This window comes from Coenobita brevimanus, chromosome 24 (genome assembly GCF_032717465.1).
Source record: "Coenobita brevimanus isolate Jiangsu-jjx chromosome 24, ASM3271746v2, whole genome shotgun sequence".
Lineage (NCBI taxonomy): Eukaryota > Metazoa > Arthropoda > Malacostraca > Decapoda > Coenobitidae > Coenobita > Coenobita brevimanus.
Window position 1 is genome coordinate 55,586,360 of NC_136977.1, and position 24,754 is coordinate 55,611,113.

General features: G+C 41.8%; 1 protein-coding gene and 1 non-coding gene across 2 annotated transcripts in view; both read right to left on the reverse strand.

Moving 5' to 3' along the window:
• Positions 1-24,754, reverse strand: part of Synj (synaptojanin) — a 265,110-nt gene that overhangs the window by 38,560 nt on the left and 201,796 nt on the right. Inside the window, exons 19-20 of the mRNA XM_080267540.1 lie at positions 22,348-22,514; positions 4,678-4,692 (exon numbers count right to left, since the gene is read on the reverse strand). Of these exons, the coding sequence (XP_080123666.1) occupies positions 4,678-4,692; positions 22,348-22,514 (182 nt within the window). The remainder of the gene's footprint in view (positions 1-4,677; positions 4,693-22,347; positions 22,515-24,754) is intronic.
• Positions 13,450-13,568, reverse strand: LOC145393613 (5S ribosomal RNA). Its single transcript, XR_013896211.1, has one exon. It is a non-coding gene; the product is annotated as a 5S ribosomal RNA (ribosomal RNA).

Below are 24,754 nucleotides of genomic sequence, written 5' to 3' on the forward strand. Positions count from 1 at the left end.
AGGAATGGCAGAGGATGTGTGGATCAAATATCTGCAGTGAGACAGATAGCAGAGAAGGCTTGTGAGAAGGACCATAAAGTGTTTATGGCAGTCATGGATCTGGAAAAAGCATACGACAAAGTGGACACAGACGGATTGTGGAAAGTTTTGCGCAAGTATGGTGTAGATGGTAAGCTGCTAGGTGCTGTCAAGAGTTTTTATGATGGTAGTGAGGCATGTGCAGTAGTTAATGGGCATCTAAGTGAATGGTTCACCATCGATGTGGGCATGCGACAAGGCTGTGTGATGTCCCCATGGTTGTTCAATACATACATGGATGGCGTAATGAGAGAAGTAAAAACACAAGTAATGAAGAGAGGGATGGCATTGGTAATGAATGGTGATGGATGGAATATCTCAAATTTGTTGTAAGCTGATGATGCAGTACTGCCTGCAAATACCGGACAAGAACTCGGTAGGCTAGTGGAGAGTTTTGATGATGTCTGTGAGCATCGTCCCTTGAGAGTAAATGTAGAAAATTGTAAAGTGATGGTTACTGAGAGAGAAAGTAACTCCCAGTGCAATGTTACTGTGAATGGAGAGAGACTGGAATTGGTGAGAGAGTTCAAGTACCTGGGTACAATGATAGAAAAGAGAGGAAAATGTGCAAAAGATGAAAGTAAAGTGACACAAGGAAGAAAGGTAGCTGGTGCAATGAAGTCCCTGATAAGAAACAGAGGCTTGAGTGTTGCAGCTGCATGAGGCTTACATGAAGGAGCGTTAGTGCCAACTTTAACACATGGATGCGAGACCATGGTGTGGTACGAAAATGAAAAGTCAAGAGTAAGAGCAGTGGAGATGGGACTGCTGAGGAATGTATGTGGAGTAAAAAGGGTGGATAGGATACGAAATTATGTGATTCATGAAAGATGTAGAGTGAGGAAGTCGGTGGACACCAGAATTGAAGAGAGTGTACTGAGATGGTATGGTCATGTGGAAAGAATGGATAACAAAAGAGTGGTGAAAAAAGTATACCTGAGCGAATTTGAAGGAGGGAGGAGGCGAGGTAGGCCAAGGAGAAGGTGGAGAGATATGGTGGATGAGTGTGTGAGGAAGAGAAGTTTGGAAGTCGATGAAGCTAGGGAACTGACAAGAGACTGAGCTGGGTGGATTAATGTTGTGAGGAAATGCATGATCAGGGATTTGGCACCCCTTTTTAACGTGGCAGCATCCGGATTGACTCAATCGGATAAGTTTATGTGAAGCTACAGAACGTGGTGAATGTTTTCGGCTTATCCGATAGAGCCAGGATTCCTGTGGCTTGAATGATGAGTGAATGGAACCGTGGCCCATTGGATTGGGCAAAATTGGGCTGTCTGGACATTCCTACTCCTCACCCTGCCCTAAGGTGGGAAAGGAGGTCCAGATGATGATTATATATAAATATAAATATATATATATATATATATATATATATATATATATATATATATACATATATATATATATATATATATATATATATATATATACAGGTAAGCCCTTAATTCACACGAGGGTTACGTTCCCAGACCCTTCGCATATGTGGTAAATTCGCGTATATGTTCTGCCCTTGTGTGCACATAATTACGCATGTCTACTAAGTATATTACATCTGAATAATACTGTTTATAAACTACATACACCTCATAAACTAGCATAATGTATGAAAAACAACAAAAATGTAAGAAATTTAACACTGAAACCTGACAAGCACAGGCGTAGGTGGAGACACTTCAGCAGTCTGGTGCACAAGCCCTCACTGCCTCCCATATGCTACATTCTGCCTTCTTCATTGTCCAAACAGTTGACTCATTAACCCCAAACATACGGGTCCGAGCCAGTTCACAGGCGTAGGTGGAGACACTTTAGCACAGTCTGGTGCACTAGCCCTCACTGCCTCCCGTATGCTACGTTCTGCCTTCTTTATTGTAAGAACAGTTGACTCACCCCAAACACACGGTTCCGAGACAATTCACCATGAAGTCAATTCACCATCAAAACATGGACGATTCCCTGTCATTCTATAAATATACTTATTATTGATTAATACTTTAATAACTAATTTTCAGGGAGATTTTATAACTCATATAAGTAAAAAACTAGTGTACTGTACTTGCTAAATAAACTGGTATGTAAATAAATTATGGGGAATCGTCCTGATGGAGAACTGTCGCCGACATTCCTCCCTTAAGTTTGTCCAACACTTTAACTTTCTCTGTCAGCAACATCACTTTACGAGTCTGTTTTGGTGTGTTACCACATGCATCACTAGCACTACGCTGAGGCCCCATGTTGGCAGACAAGGCAAGCAATCACTGGAAGGCAGAAAAGTAAGCCACAAATAACAATTTGCGAGTCCCGCATGGTACGACCGTCGGATTCAAACTGACTGTGTGGTGCGTGGAAGACTGACCTCACACACACACACACACACACACACACACATATGTGTATGCACACGGGCAGCAGGTAGGCATTTTTATATTTTATTTACTTCTCTTGTATATTAAAATTATTTATTTGAATACTATAATTTTATGTTTTAATTATTGTACGAAAAATTTGTGGATAACCGAAATCGCGTGAAAAAAGTTTGCGTGAATTAAGGGCTTACCTGTATGTGTATATATATATATATATATATATATATATATATATATATATATCATCTCATCTCATCTCATCAGCTGTTTGAGTGTCCACTGCAGAACCAGCCTATCCTGACCAAAGTGGGGACGATACAGCCTATGTATCTCTACCAAATGGCTTAGGCTGTCTGGTAGAAATTGTATGTAGGGTGAGAAGTGCTTGTAAGTGTGACTGTTATGTTGGAATGGCTTTGGATGCGTGCGTAGTCTATGAACCAAGTGTAATCGGCCCGTGCAAGCCAACTGGGTGCAAGCATACCTTATGGTATGTGACACTGGTTCAACCACAGCACCCCCTATGTCCGTCAAAGCAGTACGTGGCCTGAAGAATGTTCCCAAAGTTTATTACCCTGGCAGGGCGCGAACCCTCGTTCTTCAGTGTACGAAAACACACGTTCTACCACTGTACCACCGAGGCTCTCTATATATATACAGTATACAGTACACACATATATATATATATATACAACCTCGATATGAAGGACTTCAATAGATCGCAATTCGCTTCTATCGGACTCGAGGAGTCACCGGACTAAATTCCTATTTATCGGAAAAAGTCCGATAAAGCCAAAAGTAGTCCGGACAGCCTGACCACTTCAGCTATGTTCACCACAATAAGGTAAATAAAAGACATGTTTATCAGTGTACAGTACAGTATTATTATAAATATATTATACCATTTGGTTAATGCAGTGAAGTTATAACACAGTACAGTACTGCAATGGTAGTCAGAACAGTTTAAAAACCATTCATGCGATCCGGACTAATGTCTGATATATCGAAAAAAGCCTGGATTAGCAGGGGGAATTCTGGATGTCGCTTTTATCGGAATTTCACATTTTTCGGAATGGTTTGGGTCCCAATTAGTCCGTTACAGTGAGTCTTATCGTATATATTTTCTCCCACGTACATATAATTCTGTCCTTCCTTGGTTTACAACTTATAGGTTTTGTGTCCATGTTCACAGCTTCTCGTTCTTTGTTAAATACAGCAGTTTAAAACCATGAAAATATTAAACTTTCCTTAACTGGTTCAGAGAATGGAGATGACAAGTGTTCATTACTGTGGAAAATGATAACTGGGCAACACCTTGAAAATATTCTTGAATCTGTTCTAGGAAGCAACATTGATACTATCAGTATCAACACTACTTACCCACAACTAATACATATTAGACCGCAAGGTTTATGTATGCAGAGAAAGCTCAGCAGTGGGAAGCAGAGGGCTAACATTCTAAGTGTGAGTCAGCACTACTTTTATTTATATTTTAGCCTTGCGTTTCACTGACCCTTTACTCTTGAAGATGCTTTCCATTTTGTTCTGGCTAACATCAGACTATTTTTATTACTTAGAAAACAACCTCGTGGCAAAAAGTTAACAAAAACTGTGTGTAAACTTCTCCAATTTGTAATGTCTCCCCTACACTAAATAAAACTGTCAGTTCATAGTAAGAATACAATGGAAAAGGTATATCACTGGATTGAAGGGATTAACTGACACTTAAAGACATACTTTTACACATGCTAAAATTATGAGATGTACTGACAGGAGCAAGACAGTCATCAGATAGTAAGTGCTATGATTAACAACTAACATTGGGATGGGTCAGAACACTCACTGATGAATCAGTACTCCTATATATTCAAAAGGTTCCATCAGCACGGGTATTATTTTGTAACACACAATACTGTTTGGGCCCTAGAAAGTGGTGTCACTGGGGTGCAAACAGATCATGCTGAATATCTTGGGGACAGTCTACACAATTTTCATTCATAATTTATTATTCCCTACATTAATCACTTCAGTGTCCACAACTTAGAGTTTACATTGACCTAATGGACAGGATATGGGGGAGGGGGACCTATAACTCTGCTACTTGTATTAAATGCTACAACTAAAGAAAAAAAGCTGCAAGTAAAGACGAACAAGAGGGAAAATGTAACATCCTTCAAATAAAACAGAGCAGGTACAAACATTCACAAGTAACATGAAAAAAATAGCATATTACCTCCTCTTCTGAAAGCTAATACACGAATGAAATAGAAATGAGTTAGTACCTACATTTACATGAGTGTACAACTGATATGGCATAAGTGTGGAATGTCAAGAGTATGGGTGGTGGAATGGGACTGTTAACCCTTGCACACCAGGTACAGTTTATCTGTGCTTTAGGAAAGTGGCATTATGTACATCTTGGATTTTTCTGGCCCTATCCGAACTTAAACTAGTAACATGTTCAAATTTAGGTATAGAAAGATGCATTACACTCAATTATCGAGCAACACAGACAACAGGGACTTGAAAAGGACTGTGTTACTCAAACCTGCATCACTCAAACAGTATGACTGTATGTACAGTAAACTCTCAATTCTATCTATCTATTGAATGCCAGATGCCTTAACCCAACAACTGCAGCATTAAGTTTCCTGGTCTTCCCTTCCATGAACAAAAAAAAATGGGAAAATTTTTTTTTATCAAAAATAATTTTTGCTTGTATATTCTTTTTCTGTGTCTGCCCTCCTCTCTTCATATTTCTCCCATCTTTCCTGCCACTTCTTATTGGTTTTCTTTCCTTTACAGGTGGCTTTACATCGAGTGACAAGCCAAATGGTTTCCTGTATGCCTAGAAACCATTTACTACGCTGGGTGGTAACCATATAACCAAACCATACGTGCTCCCTACGTGTCAACAAGTGGGTTGGTGGAGGATTAGTGCCCCTCCCCATAAAATAAATAACTCAAAGTCAAATGGCCACCCCTTATGAGATTGTGGCGTCTGGCAATAGATAGATAGATAGATAGATGAAATGAAAGAGTGCATGGAAAAGTCTAGGAAAAACAAATATCATTTCATTATTTACCATAGTTCTATTTTCCTAAAAGTACCGTACTGTAATCTAATTCTTGCACCACAAAAAGTGGAGGGTTTGGGTCCCGTGGCGGTGACTGATCTCTGCCCTTCATACTGGCTAGGGAGATACTGAGGATGTGTGGGTGGTGGCGGGATGCACGGGTAGTAACGGAAATAGCTCAGTTGAGATACCAAACGGCATAAGAGGGAAAATGGGAGAAGTATGTAGCCTGCCCGGTTTGAAAAAAGCTTGCCCATGTGATGTATGTCGCAGCTACAAGTTTTCCATCATATGAAGTACATCGCAGCAATTGGGTTATTCCTGTAAGGGGTAGCCACAAACAAAATGCCTCTATGTCACCTTGTCCCCTGCAAATTCATTGCCCTTCCCCCAGCTCACACCCCCTCTCTCTCATATATCTCTCCACTCCATACCTCCACCTCATCCTCAGCCTCCCCCTTCCTCTCCCCCCCTCCACCTCACTCACATAAACTCTCCTTGTTAGTTTCTCACTCTCGATCCTCTCTACATAGCCAAACCACCTCAATGTATTGCTCCTAATGCTTTCTTTCAAATCCACATCCACAACACAACAGTCCTTCACTCTAAATTATCTGTCGTAATTCAGTCAAGCTTTATACAAAATAAAGCAAAATGCCAGACATCGCACAGTAACTCCCCACTGGCTGAACATTCAGCATCGAAAGGCATACTGTTATACTATCCGTCTTGATCCTCTGTCCTAAAAACCTACCAATTAATACAAGATAAAAGCTAATTATAAAATACAATACAAGTGGGTTGGTGGAGTCCCCCCCCCCCCCAATGTGCTCGACTCTGGGCATAGGCTTCACAGCCTGCTCTCAGGGCCCAGTAGTCCTCTTACATATCATATACCTCTACATGTCACCACTTCAGTGCTAACACCCACCATCCATATTGAATACATGCTAGGGCTGTCTCATACAGGACTGGTGCACTGGTATTAGCGGGTGTATTTGTACGACATGTCGGCGGGTCTTCTGGTAGATCGGTAAAGTCTGCTTTTCATGAAATTCAAATCCATAAACTGTTCCCTGCCCCAGCGAGGATTTAAACCTGGGTCCCGTAGGACTGCAGGCCACCTCTCTACCGACGGAGCCACCACCTCCCTCAACAGAAAACAACTAAATAAAAATAGGAACAAGAAGCCTCGGACCTGGACTGACCAAAAGGTGATGACTAAGGACTGAACAAAGGACACTGTACGGATAGCTACATGGAATGTAAGGGGTGCAAATGATGAGGTGAAAGAGAGATTGTCCAGGTGCTTGAGGGTGCGAAAGTGGATGTATGTGGACTAACTGAAACTAAATGGAGAGGTGAGAGTGTGAGTGAATGGGAGTATGGATGGGGTATATGCACAGGAGTAGATGAGAATGAGAGGACAAAAGAAGGAGTGTGTACTGCTGTGAGTAACAGATGGAAGGAGAATATAAGACAGTATGGATCAGTTGGTTCAAGGATTGTGTGGGTAAGATTAATAGTTGGACTACAAATGTGGGTGATTGTATGCGTGTATGTGCCAACACAAGATGGTGCAAGCAGAGTGAGAGAAGAGTTCTAAGCAAATGTGGAAACGTGCATGGAAAAGTTAGAAAGGAATGAGGGAGTGTTTTTGATTGGTGATATGAATGAAAAAGTAGGGAACACGAGGGTGGATGGAGTAGTTGGTGAGTGGGGTGTGCCTGCTAAGACAGCTGAAAATGGCAGTGCTTTTGTGGGCATTTGCGCCGGGAGAGAGATGGTGATAGCCAATACCTTCTTCAAGAAAAAAACGATCCATAGGTATACGTGGAGAGTGATGAGAAAGGTGGATGGTGAACTGAATGAATGAAAGGCAATGATTGAATATGTGTGTGGATGACAGGATGAGAAGGTGTGTAATGGATGCAAAAGTAAAGAGGTTCGGGGTGGACTTTCTGACCACCATCACGTGGTGGTCATTGTCAAGATCCAAATGAAATGGAGAAATAGAAGAAGGGAAGGACAGGAGGAAGTAGTTCATACATGGAGGGTGGGAAGGTTACAAAAGGATGGAAAGAAGGCAGAATATAAGAGGGAAGTGGAGGAGCAATTTGGGTAAATATGGATTGCAGCAGATGGGGGACATGGAAGGTGTGTGCAAGATACTCACAGATGAAATCTGTGCAGTATGTGAGGTGGTGTGTGGGGTGAAGAGAAGACGAAAGGGGATGCAGGGAACAGCATGGTGGAATGAAGAGGTGAGAGAGGCTGTGGCACAAAAGAAGAAAGCATATAGTAAGTGGATGAGAAACAGGGGTGTGGAAGAAGTTAAAAGATGGAAGAGGGAGTTACGGTATATGTAGAAAGGAAGAGAAAGATTGGTAAGAGAGAGTAAAAAAGGAGCGGATAAGGAATTTGAAAGGAATTTGAGTGTAAAGTGCAGGGAATGTAAGAAAATGTTCTGGAAAGTGGTAAAGAGAGTTAGACAGGGTGCCAAAGAAGTTAGTTGGGGGAGTGAAAGACAAAAATGTTAGATTACTAGTCAAGAAGGGAGAAAAAGTGAGCCGATGGAGAGAGCACTTTAACGAATTGCTGCACTTTAACGAATTGCTGCACTTTAACGAATTGCTGAACACAGAGAATGGAAGTAATGCGAGTGTAAGTGGCTGGGAACTGGCTGCGAGACGGAGGGATATGAGAAGGGAGGAAGAAATCAGTAGGATAGAAGTTGTGGAAGCAATGAAGAAAGTTCAAATGGGGAAAGCCCCAGGAATTGATGAAGTGTGTGGTGAAAAGCTGAAGCATGAGGGAGAGATAGAAGTAGATTGGATATGGAAGATGTGCAGATTGGCCTGGGAGGAAAGTAGAGTCCCAGAGGATTGGAGGTCAAGTATAATTATTCCCCTGTACAAAGAATGAAATGGAGATACAGAAAAAGGGAAGGATAGGAGGAAGTAGTGCATACAAGGAGGGTGGAAAGGTTACATGAGGATGGAAAAAAGGCAGAATATAAGAGGGAAGTGGAGGAGTGATCGGGTAAATATGGACTGTAGCAGATGGGGAATGTGGAAGGTGTGTGTAAGATAATCACAGAAGAAATCTCTGCAGCATGCGAAATGGTGTGGGGATGAAGAGAATACGAAAGGGGGTGCAGGGAACAGCTTGGTGGAATGAAGAGGTGAGACAGGCTGTGGCACAAAAGAAGAAAGCATATAGTGTGTGGATGAGAAACAGAGGCATGGAAGAAGTTGTGAGACGGAGGAGAGAGTTATATGTAGAGAGGAGGAGAGAGGTGAAAAGATTAGTAAGAGAGAGTAAGAAGAGAGTGGATGAGGAATTTGGAAGGAACTTGAGTGAAAAGCAGTGAGAATGTATGAAAATGTTCTGGAAAGAGGTAATAAGAGTTAGACAGGGTACCAAAGAAGTTAGTTGGAGAGTGAAAGATAAAAATGGTAGATTACTACTGGAGAAGGGAGAAAAAGTGAGCAGATGGACAGAACACTTTAAGGAATTGCTGAACATAAAGAATGAAAGTAATGCGAGTATAAGTGGCTGGGGAATGGCTGGGAGAACCAGGGCTGTGAGAAGAGTGGAAGAAATCAGTAGGATGAAAGTTGTGGAAGCAATGAAGAAAGTTAAAATGGGGAGAGCCCCAGGAATTGATGGAGTGTGTGGTGAAATGCTGAAGCATGGGGGAGAGATAATAGTAGAATGGATGTGGAAGATGTGCAGATTGGCCTGGGAGGAAGGTAGAGTCCCGGAGGATTGGAAGTCAGGTATAATTATTCCCCTGTACAAAGGAAAAGGGGAAAATAAAGTATGTGGTAATCACAGGGGCATTTGTCTTCTTAGAGTAATAGGAAAAGTATATGGTAGGATATTTATTGACAGACTAAGGGAAATAACAGAGGAATTAGTTGGAGAAGAACATGGAGGTTTTAGGATGGGAAGAGGCTGTGTAGATCAGATATCCATTCTTAGATCTTTAGTGGAAAAGTTTCTTGAGAAGGGAAAGAAGTTGTATGTGGCCTCCATGGATTTGGAAAAAGCATATGACAGGGTGGATAGACAAGGATCGTAGAAAGTATTAAGAATATATGGAGTAGATGAGAAGTTGTTGAAGGCCATGAAGAGTGTGTATGAGGGGGCTAAGGCTGCAGTGCATGTGGATGGTGAATTGAGTGAATTTTTGTATTTGAAGGTTGGATTGAAACAAGGATGTGTCATGCCTCAATGATTGTTCAATCTGTATATGGATGGGGTAATAAAAGAGATACAAGGTAGGGCAGTGGATGGTGGAGTGGCCCTAGTGAGAGAGGGCAGTGTTTGGAAACTCCCTGTACTGTTGTCTGCTGATGATACTGTGTTGTTACGTGAAGACGAACAGGAGCTGCAAGGCTTGGTTGATGAGTCTGGGAGAGTGTGTAAGAAATGGAATCTAAAGGTGAATGTAGGGAAGAGTAAAGTTATTGTCTTCGAGAAATGTGAAGTCAGGGAATGTACAGTGATGCTGGATCAGGAGGAAATGGAAAATGTGAGGTCATTTAAGTACTTGGTAGTGTGATGAGTAAGGATGGAAGTTTAGAGGGTGAAGTGCTTGAAAGGGTACAACAAGGAAGAAAAGTTGCTGGTTCCTTGAAAGAAGTGATAGGAAACACAGAAGTGAGCATGAAAGTGAAAATGCTACTACATGACAGTATTGTGATACCAACTCAAACATATGGAAGTGAAGCTTGGACCTTGTTGGAGGAGAAGTCAAGCATGACAGCAATGGAAATGAGTTAAGAGGAGCATGTGGAGTCACATGGAGAGAGAGAGACAAATGAGGAAGTGAAGGAGCGTTGTGGTGTGGGTGTGGATGTGATAGGAAGTGTTAAGAAAAACACACGAAGCTGGTTTGACCCTACGGAGAGGATGGAAGTGACAGACTAATGAGGAGAATGTATGTGAGTGAGGTGGAGGGAGGAGGAGGTCGAGGATGAGATAGAGGGATGGAGTGGAGAGGTATATGAGAGAGGAGGGTGTAAGCTGGGAGAAGGGCAATGAAATGGCGGGGGACAGGGTGATATGGTGGTGATTTGTTTGTGGCCACTCCTTACAGGATTAAGGCATCTGGCAATAGATAGATATATAGACAAATGGAAAGGGGAAAAAGAAGTATGTGGTAATTATAGAGGCATTTGTCTTCTTAGTATAATAAGAAAAGTATATGGTAGGATATTTTACTGACAGAGTTAGGGAAATAACTGATGAATTAGTTGAAGAGGAACAGGGAGGTTTTAGGAAAGGAAAAGGTTGTGTAGATCAGATGTTCATTCTAAGATCTTTAGTGGAAAAGCTTCTAGAGAAAGGAAAGAAGTTGTACGCAGCCTTCATGTTTTTGGAGAAAGCATCTGACAGGGTGGATAGAAAAGGATTGTGGAAAGTACTGAGAATATACGGAGTAGATGGGAAGCTGTTGAATGTCATGAAGAGTATGTATGAGAAGGCTAATGCTGCTGTGCATGTGGAATATGCATAGTGAACCGAGTGAATTATTCTATTTGATGGCTGGATTGAAACAGGGATGTGTCATGTCTCACTGGATTTTCAATTTGTATATGGATGGGGTTATAAAAGAGATACAAGGTAGGGTAGTGGATGTTGGAGTGGCCCTAATGAGAGAGGGCAATGTTTGGAAACTCCCTGTACCGTTGTTTACAGATGATACTGTGTTGTTGAGTGAAGACGAAGGGGAGTTGCAAGGCTAGGCGGATGAGTTTGGGAGTGTGTGTAAGAAACGATTCTAAAGATGAAGGTAGGGAAGAGTAAAGTTATGGTCTTCAAGAAATGTGAAGTCAGGGAATGTGCAATGATGTTGGATCAGGAGGAAATGGAAATGTGTGTGCATTTAAGTACCTGGGTAGTGTGATGAGTAAGCATGGAATTTTAGAGGGTGAAGTGCTTGAAAGGGTATAATAAGGAAGAAGGGTTGCTGGTTCCTTGAAAGCAGTGATAATAAACAGGGAAGTGAGCATGGAAGTCAAAAAGTTACTACATGACAGTATTGTGATACCAACTCTAATGTATGGAAGTGAAGCTTGTACTTTGTTGGAGGGACACAAGTCAAGAGTGAGAGCAGTGGAAATGAGTTATTTGAGAAGAGCATATGGAGTCACATGGAGAGACAGACTGACAAATGAGGAAGTGAAGGAGCGTTGTGGTGTGGATGTGGATGTGACAGGAAGTGTTAGAGGAAACACCCAAGGTGGTTTGGCCATGTGGAGAGAATGGACAGTAAGTGGCTGACGAGGAGAGTGCATGAGAGTGAGATGGAGAGGGGGAGAGGGAGTGGGTGGCCAAGGATGAGATGGAGGGATGGAGTGGGGAGGTATATGAGAGAGGGGGGTGTGAGCTGGGAGCACAGCAATGAAATGGACGGGGACAGGGCAACATGGAGGAGATTAAGGCATCTGGCGATAGATACACAGATAGACAGTATACACACACACTTGCAAACATGCACACACACAGCCACAACGGACGGACGTGTCTCTCAACAGCTCCCAGGCCCAGGCTGCATACCTTAAGTAGTTTCCAGGAATTATGTTTATCCTGTCTCCTATGGTTTTGTTTTAAGTTTAAAATATTGCAAGTTAATATAGACTACCAAAAATGTAAAGATTTATTGGGAAGAATGTACATGAATGTTTTGTAGTATTTTTCGGTAACAGCTGTTTTTGCTACAGTAACCAACATCCAACATGGCCGAAAATGTAAGCACTGAGGGACTTGAATTTCCAGGATTTTTTTTTTTTTTTCATGTGTCCGACTTTGAGCATAGGTTTCACAGCCTGCTCCCAAGGCCCAGCAGTCTTCCTACGTATCATACACCTCTACATGTCACCACTTCGGCGCTAACACCCACAGTCCATGTGGAATACATGCTAGGGCTGTCTCATACAGGACTGGTGTATTGGTATTAGCAGGGGATAGTTTTACGACATGTCGGCGGGTCTTCTGGTAGATCGGTAAAGTTTGCTTTACATGAAATTCAAATCCTTAAACTGTTCCCAGCCCCAGCGGGGATTTGAACTTGGGTCCGGCAGAACCGCAGGCCACCTCTCTACCAATTGAGCCGCTGCCTCAATATCGTGGATCTGGTTAAAACATTGATAATGAGGATTAGTGAACTTGAAAAGAAAGTGGAGAATTTAGTGTTAAAGGATGTGTCTGAGAATATGGAAATTACTATACAGAGTCTGATCCAGTTCAATGAGACGGCGAATGAAGAAATAAGAAATTTGAAGCGCGAGAATAGTGAATTGAGGAGGAAACTAGAAGAGAGTACTAATAAAACAGAGAAGGTGAGTAATGTATTAGAAGAACATAGGACAAAGTGGGCACACATAGAAGAAGAACAGAAAGAAGTGGTCAGCTTAAGAGAAATCATCCAGGAAGAAAGGGAAATGAACAAGAAAAAGATGGAAGAAAATGTGGAGAAAATACTGAAGAAAAAAGAGAAAATAGTGAGAGAAACTGTAGAAAGGAACAGATGCATGGTAATATTTGGAAAGAGGGAGGAGGAAGAAAAGGTTAGATTCGTGAGACTCGAGAGAGACACAAACCTGGTGAGAGGTACATTAGGCAAAATTGACCCCAAAAGAGACAAGTGGGTAAAAGAAATTGAGGAAGTAAGGAGGATAGGGCCTTATAAGAAAGGGGAAACAAGACCAATGAGAGTCAAGTTGACATCATAAAGTTTAGTAAATGATATACTCAAAATGGCCTGGAAATTAAGCAAAGAGGCAGGGATGGAAAATTCATTCATTCATTCATTGCCAGACGCCATGTATCCCAGACGGGGTGGCCAAGGGCTTAGAGTTAATTGTTTTACAGGGAGGGGCACTAATCCTCCACCAACCCCACTTGACACGTAGGGATGCCAACAGCTTCTGGTGTTCCCAGGCGGTCACCCATCCAAGTACTAACCAGACCCAACGTTGCTTAACTTCGCTGATCGGACGGGAAGCGGTGTACTCAACGTGGTATGGCCGTAGGCAAAATAATATAAGAAAAGATTTAAATGAAGAAGAAAGAGAAGTTTTAAAATCATTGAAGGATCAAGTAAAGGAAAAAAATGATAAGAGGACAGAGGAAAAATGTAATACTTTTTTTTGGAGAGTAATGGATATGAAAGTAAGGAAGTGGTATACAGTATAAGGAAATAGAAGCGAAGGAAACTAAGGGGAATAGCTATGAAAGATCAGAAATTGAGGAAGCGGTACTGATGGAGAGAAGGAGAGAAGAGGGTATAAAAAACAAAAAATAATTTAAAGGTGATATACACTAATATTGATGGTTTAATATCGGAAAGGCTTGAAATTAATGATTTCTTGAGAGAATATGAACCTGATGTCATGTGCTTTGTAGAGACCAAATTAAGAGAGGATATTAATGCTCATTTGGGAGACGGTAAGTACAATCTGTGGAGAAGAGACCGAAAAGAAAAAACGGGAAGAGGAGTGATGATAGCAGTGAAGAACAACATAAATGTAGATACCGTGGAAATGGGAGAAGGCAGGGCTGAAGTGATATATATGAAATTAGAACTGGAGAGAAAGTCAAGAGATATGGCAGTAGTGTATGTTCCCCCTAAGATGAGAGCATGGAATGATGACGAATGCCAGGAGATGTTGTCAGATATGGCTAGCTATTTACAAAAAACAATTGAGAAAAGCAACAATATAATTTTGGTGGGTGACTTTAACTGTAAAAAGGTGAACTGGGAGGAATGGGACTCAGGAGGCAGCGAGGATTCGTGGGGCACTATAATATTAAATATAATAATGAATAATGTGATGATGCAATGGGTCAAAGAAGACACACGGTTCCGAGGTAAGGACACACCAGCAAGATTAGATTTACTGTTTACCAAAGAACCTGATGTAATAGAATCATTGAAATATTTCTGTCCTATAGGAAAAAGTGCTCATGTGGTCATTGTATTCCAGATGATAATAGGGAACGTCGAGCCAAGAGACGAGCTTCATAGACAGGGAAGATACAACTTTGGGAAAGCTAATTTCACAGGACTGAAAAAAACTTTTTGAAAATGCAGATTGGAGAAAATTCAGAGAAACAAGAGAGATACAAAGGAAGTGGGGTATCTTTCCAGACCTCTATAATTTGGGGGTGGAAAAATTTGTACCAAGAGTAAGAGGGAAAGAAAACAGGAAAAAGGAGTGGTTTAATAAAAGGTGTATGATAGCAAAAAAAGAGAGAGATAAGGCATGGAACAACTGGAGAGAGGCAATACCAGAACAAAGGAAGAATATAAAAGAACGAGAAATGAATACACAAGAATACGTACAGAAGAAGAAAGGAATTTTGAAAAAGGTATAATAGACAAATGCAAGGATGAACCCAAACTGTTTTATAGATTTGTTAATGGCAAACTGAAACAAAAGGAAGCAATCACCAAACTGAAAGTAAAAGGAGAGGTCTATAACGATGCAGCAATGCAAGCTGAAATAATGAACAAATGTTTTCAATCAGTTTTCACTAATGAAATAGAGTTTGTGGAAGGGGAGGGAGTGACTAGAAACATACCGGTGATAAAAGATATAAAAGTGGAGGTACAGGAAGTGTACAAATTATTGGAAACCCAAGATGTAAGGAAAGCCCCAGGACCTGATGGAATTTCTAATTGGGTGCTGAAGGAATGCAGAAAACAACTGGCAGATAAAATTCACAGTTTAATCATGTGTTCTCTGGAAGAGGGGAAAGTGCCAAAAGAATGGAAGAGGGCAAATGTGGTACCAATTTATAAGGGAGGAAACAGGGAAGAACCCCTGAATTATAGACCAGTGTCTCTAACCAGCATGGTCGCAAAATTGTGCAAGAGAATCCTGAAAGACAGATGGATAAAATATCTGGAAGAGATGAATATTTTGACCGAATGTCAGTTTGGATTCAGAAGTGGAAGGTCATGTGTTTCGAACTTGTTGAGCTTTTACTCGAGAGCGATTGACGTGGTAGGGGAGAGAGATGGTTGGGTGGATTGTGTGTACTTAGACTTAGAGAAGGCCTTTGACAAGGTACCTCATAAGAGACTAATGTGGAAACTTGAATATATAAGAGGACTGAAGGGGAAACTCCTGGAATGGATGAGAGACTTTTTGAGAGACAGACAAATAAGAACAGTAATAAAGGATAGGATGTCTGGATGGAGGGAAGTAACAAGTGGAGTCTCCCAAGGCTCGGTGTTGGCGCCAGTAATGTTCTTGATTTACATAAATGATATGGTAGATGGAGTGAACAGTTACGCAAGTCTGTCTGCTGATGATGTAAAAACCTTAAGGAAGGTAGAGGCTGAGGAGGATTGTAAAATGCAGGAGGATCTGGATAGGATACACGATTGGAGCCGGACGTGGGAAATGAAATTTAATGTAAAGAAATGTAAAATATTGGAAATGGGTAAAAGTACCAGGAGGCCATCACTGAATTATTTGTTTGGGTAATGAATTAATCACTAAAATGAGAGAAGAGAAAGACTTGGGAGTGCTGGTCCAAGATAGTTTGTCACCTGAAAAGCACATTAATAAGATAGTTAGAGAGACTTATAAACTCCTGACTAACATAAGAGTAGCTTTTCATTATATGGAAGAGGAGATGATGAAAAAATTGATAGTGGCCATGATCTGCCCCAGGTTAGAATATGCAGCAGTACTGTGGTCCCCACACAAAAAGAAAGATATAAACAAGATTGAGAGAATACAAAGAACAGTAACCAAGATGATCCCCAGTCTGGCAGATCTGTCATACAGAGAGAGGCTGGAAAAGCTGGATTTGCCTTCCTTAGAGGAAAGGAGAGAGAGAGGGGAGACATGATTGCAGTGTTCAGGACCATGGTGGGAGTAGATAAAATTGACCGAGAAGATCTGTTTTTATGGGATAAGAGAGCAACAAGAGGATATGGAATGAAAATGAAAAAGTCAAGCTGCTTGAAGGATATCAAGAAACATAGCTTTCCTTACAGAAGTATAGATTTGTGGAATAGCCTTGACAAAGAGATCATCCAGTCTAAAAATTTAAATGAGTTTAAAGCTAATTTTGACTTACTGAGAAACAGCGATGGGAACCCACGAGCATAGCATATTTCGTGTGTATCTCAATTCGGTATATTGGGTAAATACATAAGTACTGTATTTGGAACGACTCAGACGAAAAGGTGGTGCAGGAGAAAAACATTCATGTGTGTAAAAGTAAACTAGATAAATGTGGATATGGAGACAGGACAACACGAGCATTGCTCAATTCCTGTATACTACAAATAGGTAAATACAAATAGGTAAATACATACCCTCGATGAGCTGGTCTAAACCTTGAGCAGCTTGTACAGCACCCTACCCGTATCCCAGACCGCCTTGGAGAGAGCTCCAACATACTTGACCTCTTCCTTACAACTAATCCTTCTGCTTACACTGTTAATCTTTTCTCTTCTTTGGGCTCCTCCAATCACAACCTTATCACCTTAACCTGTCCTATCACTCCGGTACGGCCTGTGGACCCTCCACGGAAATGTCGTCTGTGGCATTTTGGAGCCGCGGACTGGGAGGCCCTCAGGCAGTACTTCTTTGATTTTCCCTGGAATGATTATTGCTTCCATGGCCGGGAGCCATCTAAGTGTGCCTTGCGCATTAAGGAGGTTATTCTCTCGGGCATGGAAACATACATTCCTTTCTCATATCCTTTGACTAACGCAAGAAAGCCTTGGTTTCATCACGCTTGTTCTAATGCTGTCCGCAACAAGCAGAGGGCTTACAAAAGGTACCGGAGCCAACCCACCCCTGAATCACATCATCTTTACGTTTCTGCCAGGAATCGTGCTAAGTTTGTTCTTCGCTCTCCTAAAAATAATTTCATCTGTACTAAATGCTCTTAACTCTCCCACTCAAATTCTTCCCACTCCTTCTGGCACCTTGCCAAAACCCTTTCTAACAACTTTACCTCATCATCCTTCCCTCCTCTTTTCTACTCTGATGGTTCAGTAGCTATTTCTTCTACTGATAAAGCAGATCTCTTAGCACAGACTTTCTCCTCCAATTCCACCTTAGACGATTCCGGTGCTATTTCTCCATCACTTCCCGCCTCTGACTTCCTCATGGCTGACATTAAAATTTCTTCAGTTGATGTATTTTCTGCCATCACTGGCCTCAATACTAACAAGACATATGGGCCTGATGGAGTCCCTCCTGTTGTTCTCAAGAACTGTGCTTCTGTGCTCACACTCTGCCTAGGCAAACTCTTTCGCCTTTGTCTGTCAACTTGTACCTTTCCTTCTTGCTGGAAGTTTGCTCTCATTCAGCCAGTCCCAAAGAAAGGTGACCACTCCCAACCCTCCAACTATCGTCCAATTGCTTTAACGTCCTATGTTTCAAAAATTTTCGAGTCAATTCTCAATAGAAAAATTTTAAGGCATCTCTCCTATCACAACCTCCTTTCTGATCGTCAGTATGGGTTCCGTCAGGGACACTCCACTGGCGATCATCTCACCTACCTTTCAGACACCTGGTCATCCTCCTTTCGGGACTTTGGCGAAAGCTTTGCCATTGCACTTGACATCTCAAAGGCTTTTGATCAAGTCTGGCATAAATCTTTAATTTCCAAACTGCCCTCTTACGGTTTCTATCCCTCTCTCTGTGCCTTCATCGCTAGCTTCCTTTCTGGTCGTTTTATAGCTGCTGTTGTAGACAGCCATCGTTCTTCTCCTAGATCTATCAACAGTGGTGTTCCTCAGGGCTCTGTCCTATCACCAACTCTCTTCCTTTTATTCATCAATGATCTTCTAAGCTGTACATCTAACCCTATCCACTCATACGCTGATGACTCCACCCTCCACCTTTCCATTCGGTTCTCACAACGCCCATCTCAGCAGTTACTTCAACAAACAAGGGATGAGGCTATGGCACACCTAATGTCTGACTTGGCTCGTATCTCTGACCGGGGTAAAAATAATCTTGTTTTTAATGCATCTAAGACTCAGTTCTTACACCTATCAACCCGTCAAAATCTACCACAGGTATACCCACTAATGTTTAATAATATTCAGCTTAGTCCTGCATCATCCTTGAACATGCTTGGGGTTTCATTTACTCGGGACTTATCTTGGAAAGATCACATTACATCTCTTGTAAAATCTGCTTCCAAGAGATTGGGTGTGCTAAGCCGACTCCGTTCTTTCTTTACCCCTGCACAATTGTTGACTCTATACAGGGGTTTTATCCGCCCCTGTGTGGAGTACAACTCTCTTGTGTGGGGAGGCTCCCCACAAACAGGTCTTCTCAATAGGGTGGAGTCAAAGGCTTTTCGTCCCATTAACTCTCCTCCTCTTACTGACTCCCTTCAACCTTTGTCTCTTCGCCGTACTGTTGCATCTTTATCTCTTTTCTATCGCTACTTTAATGGTCACTGCTCCACTGAACTGTTTGCATGCATTCCTCCACCTCTACGACGGGCGCGTAGCACCCGTCTAGCAGCAAACTCTCATCCCTTTACTGTCCAACTCTCTAATGCAAGAGTTAACCGTTACTCCCAGTCCTTCATTTATGCAACAGGTCAACTCTGGAACTGCCTCCCTCTGTCTGTATTTCCTGCTGCCTATGATCTCCAGTCTTTCAAACGCAGTGTGTCCAGGCATCTTGAAATGAATGGATCTTGAATTTGGCTCTCTCTTGTATTTTGTTTTTCTCTTGGAGGGAACTGTTATTGTGGGCTCATGGCCTTTGGTTCCTTCTTCCTCGTAAAAAAAAAAAAAAAAAAAAAAAAAAAAAAAAAACGGTTTGCTGCCCCCCCTCTCGTAAATAATACGAAGTAATATGCACCCAAATCACACTAAAATCATATGAGAGTGGCCGTAAGAATTATTTCACATTAAGCTTTGAATTACTGTGATAAAATATGAGTGATATAATGATATTCTTGCAATAATCCATGAAGTCATATTCCTAGTGCATTAACTAACGAACATTTTTGCAGTTGATGCAAACTGTGCTGCTATGCTATGAAATGACTCATGATATTATATCAATAAGTTTTATAAACATAAGTGGTAATACACTCATTCATGAAGATCATAAAGTTTGTAATGATTTTCCTCATCGCTACTGTTTCGTTAAAGTCTAGCGTAAAGACTGTGGAATATTGTAAGAAAATCATAGACTGGCTAGAAGTTTTTTTTTTTTATTGTAATTTTTGTGATGAGGCAACATGCCAGTAACCCAATTTTGTACAGAAAAAATCTTGTGGTTTGGTGGAAATATCAGCCTCACTGGGCTATTTCCCATGTGAGACGGTCAAAACACACCTTGTATTCTCTCAAATCATTCTCCAGGCTGGAAGTACCAACAGACATGCAGTTTTTGCAAACAATAGTAGAAAGAAGAGAGAACCTGTATTTTTACCCAGGAAAAATCATCAGAGAAATTACTAATATGCTGGGAATCGAACCCAGGACTCTCAGGTGAGAGTTAACTCACGTTGTCACAATCTTGTAACCAACGTCCCTCCGCCCCTCACTGTGGGCCTGAAGAGGGTGAGTTAACCCCTGGCACTCGAGTGCCAGGGAGTTAACTCACCCTCTTCAGGCCCACAGCGGGGGGCAGAGGGACGTTGGTTACAAGATTGTGACAACATGAGTTAACTTTTACCTGGTCGTGGTGTAGTGGTATGCTGCCTGGCTCTCACCTGAGAGTCCTGGGTTCGATTCCCGGCATATTGGTAATTTCTCTGATGATTTTTCCTGTGTAAAAATACAGGTTCTCTCTTCATTCCGACTTGCCGTAAGTGCTTGGGATAGATTAAAAGCATCTACTTGCCCGAGTGCCAGGGGGTTAACTCACCCTCTTCAGGCCCACAGTAGGGGGCGGAGGGACGTTGGTTACAAGACTGTGACAATGTGAGTTAACTTTTACCTGGTCGTGGTGTAGTGGTATGCTGCCTGGCTCTCACCTGAGAGTCCTGGGTTCGATTCTCGGCATATTGGTAATTTCTCTGACGAATAGTAGAAAGATTGAAGTTTGTCTGACGAAAATTTTTGCTCTTTAGATTAAGGATAAGTGGGTTAAAATACGAGTTGAAAACACAATTTTTATCCTATTTCTCCACACCGAGTACATTCAGTAAGTTGTTGTCGAACGCAATGGTTTAAGGCATTTACAGCAGCCAAGATTCAGCTGATCTGCATCATGGAGAGCTCTTCTGATGTTCCTGATGTTGCTGGCATTGGTGTAACCTCCTCTTGTTTCACCTCCTGTAATGCGTCCTCGATGGATGCTACAGCAATCACATCTATCACATTGTATCGTATCAAATTATTTCTCCTGGTATCGCTCATCCCTACTGCTAACTGACGCAGTGACGCCTCGCCTACCGCTGCTGCTGACCGGGAATCCTGTTCAAGCTTGATATTCATGAGTCATGCTGTAGCCTGTACTAAATGACACCGACTGCCATGTGGGAGATTACAGACAGGATAGCGATTGCGGAAGTACTTCTGCAACGCAATACCGCAAGTTTCGGACAAGTTTGCAGCAATCGCAATTCCGCAACTGAAATCACGCAGTCTGCTACTGCGGAAGTTGAGGATTGTGGATGTGATTGTGAAGGTGCCAGCTCTGGTTATAATGTGTGGAAAAATTTGTAATGATCTTACATAAATGACACAATAATTAAGCATTGTTCACCTAAATTAGTACAACTTAAAAACATTCTCCAATATGAAGTTATGTGGTGCTCAGGCCCGTTCTAAAAGTAATTATACAATCTCTATTCTTTCTATAACTGCCACCTAGGTGGACCCCATGGTTCCAATGTTTTGTTGGATTTCAGAGCTTTTTGACTAACTTAGAAGTTACTTTTCTGCATTTGTTCAGTGCCTAGAAAACCCTCTCAGAAGGTAATTAACTGCATTTTCTTATTGTGTGATGTATTTTACAACTTTATTGGGAAAGAAATGATTACCCCCCACCAAAAATAATAAATTTAAAAAAATTCCCCACATGGGGGATAAAACAGGTGAGATATCCCTGGTGTGTTAGGGTTAATGAAGAATGTTTGATGCAAAGAGTGGATAAGATATGAAACAGTGACCTGATATGGATGTGGAGTAAAAAACTATGCTGAAAACAGGATAAAAGAATGTGGTTAGCTAGTATTGCCATACACAAAGAATGGATGTTACTGAATGAGAAGGTGTGAAGAGGTATGGATATGGTGTGTGAGAAGTGAGGTATATAAGTTAATGAAGCTAAGTAAATGACTGTGGAATGAACTGGTCAAAGGAAATAGTTTATATATGGAGATGCATATAAAAAGGTTTTGGCAACCTTCTTCAATATGAGAATCAATGGAAATTAATAACTGGTGTGTGTGTGATGGACATCTATAAGAAAAGTTAGAAAACACATCAGTGCAGGCTACGTCTGTGAGGTGGAGTCAGGAATCCAAAGGCCTGAATTATGTATGAACGACAGTGGCTCATTTCACCAAGCAATTTTTCCTTGTTTCTGGATCCTACCCCACTCCATGTTTAGGTGGAAATAGGGGTCATCATCATCATCATCATCACGACGCTGACAATGATGATGATAAAACAATTATCCTGGAACAACAAAAATATTTATTGTTATACCAACATTTATTAAAACTCATGACAACCTGGAAACTGGATGATGATGATGATGATACACTTTTCTCTTACAAAATAAATAAACTTCCTGGTTCAACAGTGAAACAGAAGAACACTCCAAATACCATTCCAAACAGTTGCTGTCACATACCTGTACAACAACAGTGCAGTCTGAGGGTCCAAGGGAGGCAACCACAGATTCATAGGTTTTTGCAAGAGTGTCAGGGTTAACCGTGCGACCCTCAATATCAATGATGGCCAGAACAGGTCTGTGGTCACTCTGTTTCAATTCAGCCCGACCGTAGTGCACAATCGTACCTACAAAGAGAAACTGATTCAGAAATCTGGCTCTAAAATCCCTATCATTATACTTGCGCTTGTTAAATTGTGTGTCCGTCAAAACAAAATGTCATTACTGATTTTTAAACATTTTTATAAAACCTTATTCTCGACAACACTAGCCACACTAGGGTGGGCAAGAGGTCGCCGAATAGTTTTAAAATCTTGGTGGTTCTTCCACAAAGTATGACTGACATGTCTTCAGTAGCCCCTGCTGGTTATGTGGGGAAAATGAAACCAATGTCTTCCACCCCAACCACTGGCACTTTCCAACTGTTGTATCTAACTCTATACCTCACCCCTCATGTCTAATTCAGGTTGCTGGAATTTAAACAGACCCATGGTACTGTAAGAGAAGAGTTAGAGTGGCCATGTGCAATTTCCCACAAGGGCATGGGAAGTAATTCCATCTTGTGCAATGTTTGTGGTAAGTGGGCGCAAAAGAGATGTAGTGGTATCTGAGGTAGAGTGGTATCTGAGCTAGACTGCATGATAATGCTGAGTTTATGTGTGTGGCGTGTTGGGAAGAGCAGGTGGAGATTGTCAGGCATGAATGGATTGAACTTTCTGAGTCTCTTGAGTTTGTGGATGAGTTTTGTTATTAGGGGGACATGTTATGTGCTGGAGGTGGGGCTGGAGCTAGCTCTGTGGCTAGGGTGAGAAGTGGTTGGAGGAAGTTCATGGAGCTGTAGCTTCTCGTGACATTGAGAGGGCTCTCCCTACGTGCTAAAGGGTCTTTGTATGCAGCATGTGTTAGAAGTGTTATACTGTATGGTAGTGAGACCTGGTCAGGAAAGGAAGAGGATATTCGCAGGCTCAAACGTATGGAAATGACAATGATTAGGTGGATGTGCAGTAGGTCCCTGCATGCAAGCGGCTGGGTTTACGACGGAAGAGTTGAGAGGTGTAATGGGACTGGAGTGTCTTCGTGTTGTGATAAGGAGAGATAGATTGAGGTAGTCTGGGCATGTGGAGAGGAAGGGGGATGATAGTTGGGTGGGGTTGCGAGGGGTAGACCGAAAAAGACATGGGAGGAGGTAATTAAGTGTGACCTCAGATCTAACCCGTTAACTGCGCACGGCGGTTTTTTGCAGGTGTCCGTGGAGCACAGACATAGGGGTAAATATGAAATTTCCCAAAGGCCACATTTTGTCTTAGAAACTGAGAGAACACATGCCAAAGTACACAGTAATGAAATATTAGCTCAATATTTACCTTGGTAAAGCCATGGATGAACATCGGTGTCTGATTCCCAATTGGAATGTATGGTTTTCGTTTTCTTTTTCGGTTTCGGCTTTGAAGGCTCAAACATGCTTGCATGGGTCGGCCTTGGTCACCATGGCACTATATTCGAAATTCACCTGCGCAGCCAGGGCTGTACTGAGCAGTCGCACTCAGAACAGCCCAGGCTGTATACAGAAGCTAACGGGTTAAAGGACTGAACAGGAAGGCTGCAATGGATCGAGCAGCATGGACAGCCACCATTAGGTGACCATGGCTGACACATGCAAGCATGCTGAAGCCTTGAAAAAAATGAAAAATGAAACATCTGGACCCAAATATTTTACTCTAGGCATGGCTGGACTCCACACAACGATGCTGCACAACTCGCATTTCTAAATTTTTTAGTTCAGTGACAGAATTACCTGACCCTGAGTCAGCAATAAATGCACATGGTGTTCAGAAATGGGTTTCTTTCCTCAATTTCTTCTCAATTCTGTCTGAAGATGGATTAACTGATCATGGTCTCTAGATTTCTGCCACCCTGTTGTTCAAAGACTGCACTGCGGCAGAATCTGTTCTCTCTCCTTAGTACAACCTCTTTAACACATCAACTGTTCCATTAAGATTTGAGGGAAACTCTGTGGTGTGTGTGTGTGGGGGTGGGGGGGGGAAGAAGAAGTTTCTAGCATTCCAGTTCTGTTCTTACAGACTGATAGGCACTGTAGTGGAGTGCAGTACACACTCGATATATGAACTACCGTATTTCCTGTATGATAAGACGCATTTCCTTCCCAGAAAAATGCACTCAAGTTACAAGCAACAGAGTAACCTAAACAACAAGGCAAAAGGGCAGTTGAGAGGCAGTATGGATCAACACCCACAGAAAAAATTATATGAGAATGGAGGAAGCAAGAAGAGGAACTGAAAAAAAAAAAAAAAAAAAGACGCGAAAGCATGGCCTATGATATGAATGATGAATAAATGTCAGAATGAAG